General features: G+C 41.6%; 1 protein-coding gene across 1 annotated transcript in view; it reads right to left on the minus strand.

Annotated features, from left to right (window-relative positions):
- Positions 1-15761, minus strand: part of FBXW8 (F-box and WD repeat domain containing 8) — a 69613-nt gene that overhangs the window by 37355 nt on the left and 16497 nt on the right. Inside the window, exon 5 of the mRNA XM_019493632.2 lies at positions 1127-1284. Within this exon, the coding sequence (XP_019349177.2) occupies positions 1127-1284 (158 nt within the window). The remainder of the gene's footprint in view (positions 1-1126; positions 1285-15761) is intronic.

Below are 15761 nucleotides of genomic sequence, written 5' to 3' on the forward strand. Positions count from 1 at the left end.
GGGGCCATGAGCAGGTTTCAGGAGGTCCGCCTGGCTCGACCTGGCATGGGGAGGAGCTGCCTCAGCCCCCCAGGGTTGAGGTGAGTCCCAAGGAAGGGGTGGGGGCAGGCCTGCTCTGCCCGGCCCCACAGGCTCCATCTTGAGGGTGACACTGCAGGCAGAAGAGGCTCCACATTGCTACTGCTCAGGTGAGTGGGGCCCCAGGGCTCTCTGCTGCCGAGCCCTACCCACTGCACCTGGGGTTACGGGGCAAGACTGGGGAGCTGGGCAGTTGTGGCACAGGTGGGCCGTGGAGTGTTTATAGCATGCTGCAGGGGGCCTCAGGAAGAAAAAGGTTTGTGAATCCCTGTCTTAGCTCTTTTCGAAATCAGAGATCCACCCTTAGAGACAAGCCTTCAGCAACAGCTAGGGTTTCAGCTCTAGTTAAGCAGGAGAGAAAGGGTGAGTCAGTTGAAGATTAGGGCCTGGCCCCACTCTATGTGACCATAACTCTGGAAAAATCTTTTCTTTGTCATTGTGCCTTTCAGAAATAAGCTTTGCATTATATTTGGAGACATGTAGGATGTAAGAAAATATGGTATTTCTACCAGTAAGGATACATGACAAAAACAATAGGTGTTGCTTACAAAAAGGCTTTCTTTGTCAATAATGTACTGTAACCCCAAAGCACTACCTATAAAAGCAACATTAAAGAAAAAGTTCTATGTATATACCCTATGTATATTATATGCAAGGAACCAGAAGGAAGAATCTAGGTTTTTGTTAACCAAGCTTTGCAAGCTTATCATAAGCTTGCCTCAGGGCAACCTAAGAAAAACCAGGCTGAAGGAAGAATATTTAATATTTTTATAGCAAACAAGTTATTTGCTTAAGATGACTTGGCTGGTCCACAGGCTGGCACTCAAACCTTGTGCAGCAGTTCCAACAGGAATTAAACATCAGCTTTAATGGGTGCTATGTTCCAATGCCTCCTAATGCATTTAGGGTTATTGGCCAACTTTTTCACATAAAAGCAAGTGTGTGTGTGTATATACAGGATTATAGACACACAAAAAGCTGAGCACAGCTGCTTCATTTTTGTAAAGCCTTTTTTTTTTAAATAGGGAGGAGAGTTATGGTTACTTACCATCCTCATAAGCTGCTACAGCCAGAGAGCTGTTTATCCTCACAAAGGAGACATGTGGCTGTGGTCCAGGTTCAGCAGCGCCATGCATTGATTCCAGGATGGGGGCTGTGTAGTCCCAGGTGCGAGTGTCCCACAACCTCACATCCCCTGATGTATATCTGGAAGAGAAGGATGCTATTGATTCCAAAAATATTTTTGAGAAGATTCAGTGGGGAGGAAAGAAATGAGAAGAGAATTAAACACCACTCAGTGGATTTCATTAGGCTTAGATCTATGGCACTACAACATAGAAAGGTATCTCTAATTCTCCTCTCATTTATGCTGGATTTATATCAACATAATTCCACCAACTTCAGTAGCGTTATTCCTGATTTACGCTGTTGAGTACAGAATCCGGCACATTAAAGGAAACAGCCAAGAAATAAGCCTTTTACAGTAATTCTTATTATTGTAGTTATAAAATGATACCAACCACACGTTAACTTTCTAGAAATGATGCAAGGAGAGTAGGGTACAGGGAAATAATATAAGTAGTAGTGGCTATACCTTAAGAAAACCTAGACTGTAGTTTATTAACCTTTTGCCTTAAAATTCCTCTCTTTGGAAGTACAATAAATGAAAGTTTACTGGCAATAGATTTTTAGACACTATATATTGAGAATTAATGCACGTTCCTTATCCATGCAAATTTGACTAAGCTCCTGAAGACTAATTGCTTTGCTCATATAATTCAGTCCTCCTTTCAGAATCCAGGCAATGCTAACTTCTCATGGAATGCTCTCTCACCGAGACATGTCGTTTCTGGTTTTATTTTCATTTGACAAAGCAACAAAATGCAAACTACACTAGCCACACCTGATTTCAGAAAGCATGTTTTAAAGGCACTAACCACAGGACCAAAAAAAGGGGGTGGGGGAAGGAGTTGGGAAGAGTACTGGATGCCTCCTAATGTATTTAGAGTTATAGGCCAACTTTTTCACATAAAAATAAGTATGCGTGTGCATGTATACAAGCAGAATGGAGATGAAACAGTGTGCAGAAAGAACATAAAATGACTTATCCTATGTATCAGCTCCCTCTACTACTGGTCAAAGAGCACTATCAATTTGAGGTGGAAAGAACATAGGAATGGTGTACTTAGGCATTTAATATGGTCATAGGAGGTCTGCAACTCTGAAAGCTGTAAAAGAGTGTCTATTTCTTTTTCCATTATAGCACAGATCCAGACAGGGTTTTACAAATGAAAAACTACCCAAAGCCACACACCCCATGGACTGCACCAGCAAGAGCTGCACAGGCAGCACTGTTATGAGCTAGAGGTCCCCCACGCTGTACTCCGGATGGGCACCTCTACCTTTGAACTACACGTGCAGGCACCCTGGCCTCACCCTGAGCTTCCTGGCTATAGACTCTTATGCTAAACTCTGCAGCTCCAAGTCACCTCTTGGGGCAGAGGCAGGAAGTGGAAGGATAAAAGTAGAACGCAGACCTCAGCCAATGCTCGTCAAAGTAATGGGGGAGCTTGGAGGGGGGGCTACAAATTAACTCCACAGGCTGTCAGTTAGACAGTCCTAAGATAAAGGATGGGCTTATGGTTCAGGCACTTGACTAGAAGCCTTAAGAACTTGAATTTGCTCCCCCATCAGAGAATACCCTTTCTTCTGAACTATAAAGTACTTTGGAGGGTAAATTCCTAAATCTCTCCTGTTCAAACTTATCCACAAATATTTATTGGGCCTGAAACAGCAAGAAAGAACCATAGAGTTTAGTGGTCAGGGAATAAGTTTGTCCTGTGGATCACAGAAAAAAGGGATGTGAACTTCAGTATTCTGCCTGAGTGCTTTGTTTGATACACACTGGGGTTATGGAGGGGCACCTTTTCCTCCTCAGTTCTGTGAAAAAACATCCAAATCCTGTGACTCTAGCTCTTCATTTCCAAATTTCCAGTGCATTTATTAAAAACAAGTTGAAAATGCCCAAAACAAAACAGAACATTTTAATTCAGTTTATTTCATATGTAACAATATGTTTAATTGAATCCAACAGGCTGTTTTCAGTTAATCTAAAAATGAACTGTTTTTATTCCAGGTTGACTGAAAATAATTTTTTTCTTTTGATTTTTCAGCTTTGTCACAACCACTAAAACCAATAATTTGCACAGCTCTGCTGTCACCCCTGAACATGCCACAAGTTGAATTCCCCCTCTCCCCTTGCAACCATGACATTTTGGGAGTCATTATTTCTGAGTTGCTTTTCTTTCCACTTCTCGTGCCTGCACAGGTAGGGTTCACAGTTTCACGCTTGTCTCCTCAGCCACAAGGACAAAAAATCTTGTTTTTCCTCTTTTAACAGGAACCAGAGATTGTCCTAGAATCACATTTACTCAGGAATTAAGGCTTTAAGAGAAACAAATAATGTTAAGAATTGATAACATTGTGCAGCAGAATACTCACCCCCAGGATGAGCAGAAGGAAAAAGCAACAGTATAAAGCAACAGCAAAAGCATATTTGTTGGCACTTATTCAGACTGAGGAGTATAAAAACCAACCATGAGGGTTGGGATGGGAGTTAAAAGGCTTAAGTGAAAATATCAGGAGAGAAAGAATCTGATATTTTTGTGAGCTCTGCCTACCTTCACTACAGAACATGCAAAGGGAATGCTCCATAGCTCAGAACATGCCACCGCACATAACAAAAAGCAAAGGGCTGATTGGTATTGGATCCCTAACTGTAACATTACATAGATTTTAGTGTTCAAAGGAGTTTTTAAAATTATAACATTCTTTTAATGCTATTGTAAAAGGTAGCACTCCCTCAGTCTGTAAAACCCATACATCTTTTAAAAATTTTAAAGGAACAGGAATTCTTCCTTTCTATTTAAACCATTTCTTTTTACAGCAAGGCAAATGGCACAGAAGAATGTGGTGCACAATGTACAACAGGCTCCCAAATGATAAATTTATTATAACATACACCCCATTAAAGCATGCCACCTTTAAGAGAATGACAGAATTGGAAGGGATCACCCTGGCCAGACTGCAGTCCCGCATGAACACTGTCACCCCTGTAATACATATTCTTGTGGGCCTTTTTGGACAAACTTCAAATACTTTTTAAGGATTCTTGAGCAAATGTAGTTTTGATGATTGAAGCTGAACTGACCTATATAATCAAGTCCTTTATCAGAGACCAGGTGTAGTAATTCTAAACCCATTGTCCGGTTGTTTGCTGAGATTGCCAACAAAGGTGACAAAGATGATATGTGCACTTTTATGCTAGGGAAAAAAATTCTAGTTGATTTATAATAGAACAATAAAGAGATGCTATTTTCTATTATATGGGCAGCATTCAGCTGTTTTCTATTTTCTGTCCACTGTTCTCATTGGTCAAATTCGGTAACAAATACATACAGCTGTACCTCTTTTGACCCAGACTGCTCGCCAAAATTCTAGGACATGCAGACTGCTCCAGTTAGAAGAAACTGATGATGGAAACAGTTTATTTACAAACATTTACCAAGTCCTGTTTTCCTGAGCACAGGAGGGATCAAAGAACAAGACACAATCCCTTTGTCTGTAGTTCCAATCGTCTTTCAGCCAAGACCCTGGTCCAAAAGCTCTCTCTTGGCATGTCTCAGAGTCACAAAATATGTTTGTCCATGCTGTGTCTTGTTTTCAGTCATCTCTTTCTATACACTTCTCCGTTTCTCTTCCCTCCTCACTCCCAAAAAATACCTAGCAAAGCTTCCCAATCCAGACAGTTCAAACTGATGCCTGGACTCAGATGTGGTTTTTGTTGTGGGCAGTGACACGTTTGACTGTCTCTTACATTTCTCTTAAATGAAAGACAGAAGTTATACTCATCAGTTTCAATGAAATTTGGCACAACCAATATCAACACCCATTCCTTAAAAATGGCCATTCACTGAAAATAAGATTACCAAGCAAGTGTCCTTAGCTAGAGTGGCAGAAAAGTCAATATATCTGCATCCCACCATCTTCAAACAGCAGTGTCTACTCACAATCCATTTCTGGATTGTTTCAAATAACCCACGTGCTGTCCACCCTCTTATTCCAAATGCTGCAAGGATTTTTCTCCAAACTATTTACCTGACACACCAAGCATCAAGTCAGCACCCCACACTATGACTTTCCAGTCATGCTAATGTTGGCAAGAAATCTTTGTCAAGAAAATGCTTGCTCGCCTACCTCTCCACCACCTGAAATATTCAACGTCCCTAGAAAATCCTTCTTTTAAATGCTATAGGCAGATGTATCTAACTGGTGGCCCACAGGCTGCATCTGACCTGCAAGGAATTAACATGCAGCCCCCAGGCTCGTGCCCAGTGCTCATTGCTTTCACTGCTCCAGCTGCTGTGGCAGCCGCGACTGGAGTTTCTGGGGTGGGAGTGCAGTGGGAGCCCTGGTGAGCTCACAGCAGCACCAGCAGTGGGTTTCAGGTGGGCAACTTGTGCTTCTCACATGGCAGTTGGAGGGTGGGGAAGGGGCTACATTGATCATTAGCTTCAACCTTAAGGTGATCTTCAAGTGCATACCTATTGGCCATCTATACTGTAAATCTCTAAATTCAAACCCCAGCAATACTCCAGACCAACCCTAGAAGCTCTGCTGAGCTGCCAGATGTGAGATTCACCCTGGCCCCACTCACCTCTTGGCCCTCCCCTTTCTGACGGGAGTTTGGAGTCTGTGAGTGCTGCAAGCCTCATGCACTCCTCATGCACATGGAGTATGTGAGCAGCACAATTCCCTCCTGCTGACTTCGGACCCTTCTGCATCTCATTTCCTTTATTACCCATAAGCAGAGAGACAGTCTATAAACACACCCCAGAAGAGCTTTGCATGTGAACCTGGGATACATCTTAGTGGTTTGCTCAAAAGCAGTGCAGCACAACATGAAAAGCTTTGCTTCAAGCTACAAGGTATAATACAGATGAAGAAACACTGTTCTTGTGGCCCTGGCCAGTGAAGACAACTTCCGAGTTAAACATATATATCACTAAAGACATTCCCTTAATGTCTCTCTTTTGCTATTGTACTGTATGTAGCTTTTATATTTCTGTAACTATATATATGCCCTGTTATTCTTTTTGGCAATGTTGTTATAACTCTGAAAAACCATTTCTGTAATAAACCTTAAGAAAGTTACTATCTAAAACATGATGGATTTGGATAAATAAACCTGTTTTAACAGACCAACAATTAACACTTGCACTTAAATTTTGTAAACATTAACCTTTGAAACAGTTCACTAAGGAGGGACTATTATTTGTTTGCATTTTTAACTATGATCTTTATTATGCTTAAGTAACTTTGTCAAGGCTGTCGACAGCACGTTACAGTCAAACTGAAAAACAACCATGATTAATTCTACTAGAGCAGTGATGTCAAATATATGACCTGTGGGCTGGATCTGGCCTATGGAACCATTACATTTGGCCTGCCAATAATGTGGCAAGCTACCGACATTAGTGGGGGGTGGCCACTGGAGCATGCCCTGCTGCAGAATTCAGGGTCCCTAGACCCCTGATGGATATTACCATTGGTGTCAGGGAGGCAAGCAATGGCTCTGCAATGCAGCTCTTATTTACCCCACTGTTGCCCATTCCTCTCCTAGCACTGCTGCTTGTTCCCCCACCCACTCTGCTACTCAATACCTGACTTGCACTGCTGCCCGCTCCCAGACTCACTGCAGCTCCTGCTGGCTCCACCAATCTGGCCTGGAAGGAGCCCCACAGTCCAGATCTGGCTCAGGGCGAGTCTGACACCTCTCTACTTGAGCAATTTTGTAGATACCTGCTCTTACAGAAACAGTAATTGAACTTTTTACAGTTAATAACTCTAAGGAGGTAAATCATTTTCCCAGTCATTTCTCTGGTGGTGAAAGTGGAAGAAAGGAGTTTTAAAGAAAGCCCATGGCCTGCCTTTGCTCACATTCCAGGGTGACTCAGCAGTGGGCACTGAAACGCAAAGCACACGTGGAAGGAGCTGGACACGCGGGAGCCAGGCACTGTTCTAATGAAGTGGTGCTGAAGAGGCAGACAATTTCATGTGAGGGAAAACAATGAAAAGCTGGACAAAAACAGAATCCGACTAAAAAAGCCTAACTAAATTGGATAGCAAGAGCCAGAACAAATCTGGGGAAGGGGAGAGGAAGGCTGATTTCTCTCCAGAGCCCCAGATGTCTTTATCGTTGCCTAATGACAATTATACTCAACCAATTAAGACACTGCTAGCACAGTTGCATTGTTAGTAAGCCTTTGGCCCCCAGTATTGATGGCTGTCTAATTAGAGTTTGTGCAAAGTACAACTGCAACTAATATATAAGCTGACAAATACACAAAAGAAAAAAAACTCTTAACAGGAGAATTTTCAAACCAGAAAGTTCAGTCATGCAGTCCATGGCATCAATGCAAGCAAACACTGAGTGCCATTATTCCCCTGCTTTACCTGTAACAAGTTAGAGCATGTTTTTGATTTTTCAGACAGTATGCCTGGCAGTTGTGCATGAGGGTTGGTCTCAGTGTTTTAGGAATCTTAGACAAACGTTTGTCTAAGCTAGTTTAGATAGGGACGGTCCTGCCTTGAGGAAGGGGTTGGACTGGATGGCCTTCTGAGGTCCCTTCCAGCCCTACTTGTCCATGATTCTGTTTTTCTTCATAGTTCCTAGTACTCACAGGGGAAAAAAATTCATTCCAGTGAAATAGTCTGGACTGTCACTGATTTTCTATTGCAATAGTGTGTTGGTATAAATTTGTCAGGTACACTACTCCAAGTACAGGTTTCCCTCACTTTATGCTGTACATGTGTTCCTGGAAAACAGCACAACTACTCCAATTCGCATAAAGGGAACCTACTTTACAATGTAACAAATAGGGATACGTTCCAAGACTTCGACTGGACTGACCCCCAGACCCATTTCTACCACTGTTACAAGACAATTCTGGTACTCACCAACGGCACACAGTATGGTGCTGCTGCCAGGCGACTTCATGGCTCACAGCTCCCAGGGCGCCAGGTTGATGGGGCTGGACTGGCTGGCCTGGGCCATGCCGCAGGGGCCAGCGCTGCAGAGGAGCTGAGCGCGGGGCTGCCCCTGGGCCAGGGGCTTCACAGCGGTGCTGCCCTCGTGTGCGGCACTGGCATGGGAATGGGGGGTGAGGAAGGGGCAGGAGGCGCGAGCCCATCCCTGGCTGCAAGTCCTCGCTGCAGCCTGCGTTGTCCCCCACTGCCATACCCACAGAGGGATCTCTCCCCCCACCCGCTAGCACCGCACCTGAGGGGTGGCATGAGGGTGGTGCCGCTATGAAGACCCTGGCCCGGGGACAGCCCCGCACCCAACCCTGGGTGTTGGGGGGGAGCGAGGGGCATGAGCAGGGCCAGGAGGGGAGGGGAAAAGACAGCACATGGCACTGCTCCCTGCCCTACAGCGTCACTCCCACAATGCACTGCACAAAGCAGCTGACTGCAGGCTTCCACCACACCGAGCGCGTAAGAGTGAATTTACCTCACATATAACAAAATTTTGGTATAAAAAGGGTCATCACATAAGAGCAAATTAGCACATACAGAACCCGCATAAAGCGAGGGAAACCTGTACATAATTCCAGAGAAACTTGCTACTTTTTAAGTGTAACACCAAACATCTGCAATAAAGAGGCTCCAAAATCAATTTATTCTTCTCACAATTCTTTGAATTATGTAGCAAGAAAAAAAAAATGAGAGAGATAGGGGGAAAACTTTTACTTCACAGTTAGTTTTAGTTTCCAGAAGGCAAATTTTGTTCAGTTTCCAGGTACCTGTGGTGATCAACAAAACAAAAACCCAACAACTTTGTTTCAGGCAGTCAGTGACCATCTGTTAATACTCAAAAGATCTGATTATGAAAATCTTACAATGTCACCACTCCTATTGAAGTCGGTAGGAATTTTGCTCAAGTAGTGATCCATAGTCAGAGCTCAGAATTTAAACGGGTGCCTGTTGATAAGCAAGTAAAATAATAATGAGCACTTTGTACTATCCTGGTGCATCGAACATCTCAAATCTTTCATCTTTATTCCACCAACAGCAACTAACCAGTCCTTCACAAAGTTAATCAAGGTATCCAAGTCAATAGACCCTTGTGTATGGTTTTGGTCTTTTTGGGGGCAGGGAGGAGCAAGCCTCAGTTAAACATGCTAATCCACATAAGGCCTTCTCTTGCTTATTCAAATCTTTCGAAAGCTTCATCGCTTCCACAAGGCCCCTGCAAGTGACCTACAAACATCTAAAGGATGTAAACATCAGGGATGCAGAGGAATTATTTAGGATAGGATATGGGAGTATAACTAGAACAGTATGAAAAATGTATTTATAAAAAAAAGTGTGGGGGGGAAATATGACCTGAATATCAGGAAAAACTTTCTGATAGTAAGGGGAGTGACGGAAAATCGCCATGTAAGTCAATACTAGACAAAGCAGAAGGCTGGGGGAAACAAAACAAAAACAGCATTTGAAATAATCATGCAACTGGTAGACCAAATTAAATGCCCCTTCTCATTTTTAGTGTACATGACTTGATCCTGCTGTTAGTTTGAGTAGCTTGTCATTTATTCAAGATCAAGATTTTATTTTATGGCCAAATCATGGATACAAGCCATTTTTGGCAATCACATTAGTGTGAGAGAGACACTGAATCCAGAAAATTCATTGTAGGCATCACTTTGATCCAACCCCAAGAAAATGGAGGTTAACAATACCCAACAGAGTGCTGCTGGGGAAGGCATGTATTTCTTTTGTTGCAAATCACCGCCAGATGTAGCAAAATAGCATTTCAGCAGAGCAGGCACTAATAGTTGCAGAAGCTATAGTGAAATTAAACAACTTTTCAATTTATGAAGGGCATACAACTGCTGCTCCAAGGGAGGGGAAACAAAACAGAAAGATTACACTGCACCCCAGAGCTTTTTAGCAAACTAAAAATCAGAGAAGTGAAGAGAATTACTAAAGGTTAGGTGTGCCTTGTAAAGTCATGTTCAAAACTGAATATGTATCTGCCTTTGAAAAAAATTGGGAGCATGTTTAAATCTCAACTTGGAGTATAATTCCTCTCTTAAATCCAAAGAGAAACAGGATTTTTGATGGAGATGGTAGGTTTATGTCATGTGCGAGTTTTGTCCTCCAATATCATGTTTGCTTGGTTTGAAAAAAAAAGTATCCTGAAAGCTAAATTAATTAACAGTACTCGAGTGCCACACAGCCACCAAAACCATAGTTGCTGAACATTCATCTTGCTGCTCTAACATTAGCAGGATGGCCTTTGACACTTCAGCAAAATTATTTGGAAGAGGACAAAAACGTAAGGTGGTATAAAACAACTGTTCATATTTCAGGTGCAGGGAAGACAGCTCAGTTTAGAATATATGAAGAGGTGTGTTCTTGTATTATGGAAAGCCCAACACTGCACAAAACAAGCAACACAGTATTAGCCGAAATTAAAAGCAGTATTTGTAATAGCCCACAGGCATCAAGTTATTACAGCCTAAAAATACAATATCTGAATTATTAGCTTTTATCAAACTGTTTCTTTTGGGAGGTGGGCGGTTGTTTCCTAGGAGGGAGATAGAAGTTGCTTCTTGTCTTAGTTGTTCCCCAAAAAACAACAGTCCAACAATAGAAAACTGGACTTCGTATAACAAAGTGAACTACTGCAGGTTTTGGCATACTGGCTTCATTAAGCATATGAAATGTCTCAAAACGGCACTGTGCTCCTTGATATGTGATAAGAGCTTTTGGTAAACCAATAGCTTAATGGTCAGACAAAACTGAGGGGGAGCTTCTAAAAGAGCCAGTTTCAAGTTTCTCCTGGTGGTTTCACCTGCAGGCTCTTTTTCACTAGGTGGCAGCGAAGTGAATACACTTGTCACTGTGTGTAACCTGACCTACCTCATACATTTTGTAATCTGACCTTGCTGAACTTATGATGTCATCTGTTTTCAGCCTTCCTAAAAGGTGACCTGCAAAAGATATAACATTAAGCTCGGATTCCACCCCGCCCCCCTTTTTTTACTATGAGGGAAAAGGTCATGAAAGCTTTACTTGTGCGTCTGCTTCCTTCATACATCTTTTTGTTTTATTTTTACATTTAGGCTCTGCCTTACCTGAGAAAGAACCACTGAAATGGTGCTATCACACAAGAGGAGTGTGAAAGTTTAGTAATTACAAAGGGAAGGGATTTTTTAGTCAATTTAAAACTTTCATTTTTTTTTTTTTGGATTAAATAGCTAATTAATATTGTTGGCATCCTCACAGCATATATTTCCTGAGTAACCCAGTAAACTATAGCAAAACCAAATTAACCCAGAGTTGAAGTGTTAAAAAGTGCAGAAAAGTGTTTTCTAAATGTGTTGGGCTAACTTCTTACATAACTAAGCACCAAAAAAAGGCAAAAGCCCCATCTTTATTTAATGCCATCTGCACTTTTAACCAAGAGGAACCTGAGTGGGAGCTTACCTTTGGGAAAGAAAATACAGCAGATCTCACTCTCATAGCATTTGTATGCCATTTATTATGAACTAAACCATAGTTCTGGCAAAACTTCTCTAGAGGAAGTTTTTTCACACCAAAGCAGGATTCTGCCAGTCAGAAACAAGTCATGCATAGCTGTTTAGTTTAGTTGGTTCAAGAATGGTGCAAGTAACACCAAGGTCACAGGTTTGATCCTAGGTTGGACTAGATGATAAACTGAGGTCACTTCCAGCCTTACTTCTCTATGTGTTTAAGATGAGCACCTCTTTTGTTTCTTATTTCATCTCTACTAATGAAAGAAGCAATACCATTTGTGCCAGGTGCATTCTTGCCCTGAATGGAGAAAGAGTGTTAATCTGCTGATTTACCCTGGCATCCAGAGTAGATGAGTCTCATTACCCCACACCCCACCAACTCAAGAGGATAAAAATGAAGCATCTCTAAGGCAAGAAACAATCTAAGTGGGAATGGAGGCCATGCAGGGAAGGGGAGAAATGTCTCAACAGCCAGCTCATGTAAGATTTACATTTGTTAGTCTTCAATTAAAAACACTCCAGAACGTGGGGCAGGTTCTAAGCCCTGACTCTAAGGGCAGTAGGAATTGTAGGCAGCAGGAATCAGATCAGACTCTGTGCTACACATCAAAGACATGTGAGCACATGTAACCCATGCAAGATAGAAAGCATTTTACTCTTTCTTCTCCCACACAAAGAAACTTAAAATGTCAGAGGCCTCCCCTCATTTCCAGGCTCTCTGAATATAGCTCTCCCTAGTGTTCTTGATTTGGAGCATTTTCAGTTACGTACAGCAACAATAAATACAGTAGCAAAGGAAGCACATTTTCCATAGACACACAGTGTTAGACTGCTCAGGGATCAACATCTCATAATAAGAGATAAAGGAAAGGTTGGAGTGCTTCAGTTGTTATTTTGGAGAAGGAGCAAAGTGACCATTAACATGGATGTGGGAGTTGAATGGAGCATGTAATGCATTTCAAGGACGTCTGGACCTGAATATTCAAGTTTGAACCAGTCAGACAGCAAAAAAAATAGTTATTCCATCAAGAAAGCAATTTCATTTCTTGAAACTTTACTGAATGTAATTGTTGGCAACATCAATTATTAATATCCCAGTTCTAATGAGTTTTGTCAGGTAGGGCTTTGAGTCTTTCTGCTATCAAACGGGACAGATTAACAGAAGCCTCACTCCAATCTCCAGCAGGGTAGATGTTAAAAGGATTAAGTAAAGAGACTACTGCAAAAATTACTGGGTAGGTATTCATTACCTTAGGTCAGTGGTTCTCACCTGAAGTGCCTTGAGAACCTGCCATGGGTATCACAACACCACCGTGGGATGGAACTGCACGGTGTCCCTGTTTTCAGGAGGTGCATCAGTGCCAAACTGAGAAACGGTTACAGCTGAGCGGTGCATCTGCCTGCATTATGTTACACAGGCAGGCACACTGCTTTTGCAGCAGCTCATCCTGGTTTGACTCCAACATGTTTAAAAGGTGAGGGACATGGGACAGTTCCACCTGATAGTAGTCACATCTATCCCCCAGGGTGCTACTGTTGTGAAGCAAAGCACATGGCATTAGCCTACAGCTGCAGAAGTAAGCACGCCATGGTACCCCCCCCTTGACCTGTCCCCTTTCCTCTCCAAGCCTTGTATCCTTTTGCCCATGTCCTCAGCACTCCCCACACGTTGCATGTGCAGCCTGGTGCCTCCTCCCTCTCAGCTGGGCACCCCTGGGCTCTGTTCATTAGGGTCCCAGGGCTGGAGTTTAGGGGGGATTGCCTTGGGATAACTAAGGGAAGAGCCTGGCCTAGTGGTTCCCGAACCCCATCAGAGACCTGGGCTGTGTGTGGGAAAGTCCACTGTTGCATTGGGAGCAAACATGTGCTAAGCCATGCAGAGCTAGGGGGCACTCCCCACCAGCAGCCTGAAAATACTGAGATAAATATAGTATAATTATATAACCAAGTAATAAGACATTAATTCGTAAAAGAACTATGCTTATAGTATATTATCCATAATATAGTGATATTCATTTTTAAGTGGGATGCCACTATAATTATGAAAAGTTTTGAAGGGGAGCTTGAATCTAAAAACTCTGAGCGCCACTCACTTAGATGAGTCTGATGAATGCTTTTTGAGGTTGCTAAGGATGGGCTCTGCAGCAGTTCTTTTCACCAAGTGTGCTACATTGAACCCTGATGTATTTAGGTACTATGAACATAATCTTTAATGTCAATTTATAAGATGCTTAGGCTGGTTTTGATTTTTTTAAATATATAGAGATACAGATATAAACTACAACAGTGTTTAAGATGGACATGGAGAAGGTCAGTGTCTCTTTAAGAGGATCCTTTGAGACATGTAACTGTAGAAAGGCTGGTGTATACAACATTGATTGGGAGTGAGGTAACCACAAACACCACTGTCTCAAATGAAAAGGGATTCAAGGTCTGACCCAGAAAACAAGCATCGTAACCACTGAATAAAACTTTAATGATAAACACAAGATGCTCTGCACACAGGCCAGACTGAATTATCTGATGTCAGGCCATAAACACAAGGCTCTTTTAGAAAGAGGAGATGTTAGCAGCCACCTTCAGCTTGCAGCTCAAGTTGCGCTAAATCAATCCTTGATATTCTGCCATCTTCTGGTTTAGGTTTTGGCAGCAGGATGGAGAAAATGTAGAAGGCAGGGAAATAAGTGATGGATTTCCCTAACCATGGAGCAGCCTCAGAGACCATGTTTTCCATCTTCATATCAAGAAGGCAAAGTAAAAGTCTAACTCCATTACAATAACTATAGGTTCCAAAACCTGGGCAGGTTAGTAGAGTTTATTCAAGTCTCTTTTACACATCACAATTCAGAATTCAAGTAGGAAGTTACCTTCTTAGAATTGTTTGTCTGTAACCTGTACAAGTTCTCTTTCAGCAGAGTTAAAAAAAATCCTCTACAGCAAGCAAAACGAAGATATACTATTTCATTTTCATGACATGCTGGAACAAACATAACAAATCATGTAGACTGTATTTATTTGATCATGGTGACATGATCATGTTGAACATTCAACATGTAGTGTTCTGAGTGTCAATGTTTCAAAGCAATTAAAGTGCTAATTCAAATTCCATCAAACAAAATATGTTTTAATATAATCTTTTACAATTTAACAACCCACTCCCTGCAAATAGTTATCAATATGCTTAGCTTCATGCACATAAGACCCACTGAAGTCACCAGAATTATTCACATTTAGGCTAAGCATGTGCCTAAGTGTTTTCAGGATTAGAGACATAATCATTCCATCTAACAGATTACTTATATTTACACCCAGAAGTAAATTGACTTTGGTTAACCTCAGCTATTAAATTACTTCTTCACTACTGAAACAATACAACAGCTAAATATTGATCACTGGATTCATTATATTTTTATGACAAATTTGAAAGCCCAGTGCCATTAAGTATAATACTGCAAGTTAAAATGGTTTGTTTTGATTCCAAGAACCAGATATTTCAATGTATCCAGCCTATTTAAGTACCTTTTACTCATTGTGAGAAGTTCATAAAGCATATTCATTTACTGTTAGTTAAACTAAATAGTATGTTGCAGCTACTTTCTTGTATGCCTATCTTGTTTTATTTATTGCTGCAAGAATTAATAAAACATTTAAACAAACACACTGTACTTCAAAGAAAGATAAGAAGAGACCCAAAAATATCAATATACCAAGCCAAGACTCACTGAAATAAAATCTTTTTGAACTCAGAAGGAAATGAGAACTGTAAACCCCCAAAGACCTATTTCCCTTGATTGAAAAAAGCAGAGCATAGAAGATGGGACACTTGGAAAACAATGCCAAGACTGGAAGTTGAGGACACCTTATAAATGGCAAACAGCCTCAGTTGTCTCAATTGAAAAAAAGCAGGATTTTTTAAAAATCAACTGAGCAGTTCTTGGATCTCTTGCAAGGATCAGAATCTGCATGCGATTGGTAGAGTGATCCTGCCTCTCTTTTGGAAAACTATGCAAGATTCCGGAATTACAATTATGTTCACAGCCATTTAAGACTGATGATATAATACAGTTTAAGTTGAAG

This window comes from Alligator mississippiensis, chromosome 10 (genome assembly GCF_030867095.1).
Source record: "Alligator mississippiensis isolate rAllMis1 chromosome 10, rAllMis1, whole genome shotgun sequence".
NCBI lineage: Eukaryota > Metazoa > Chordata > Crocodylia > Alligatoridae > Alligator > Alligator mississippiensis.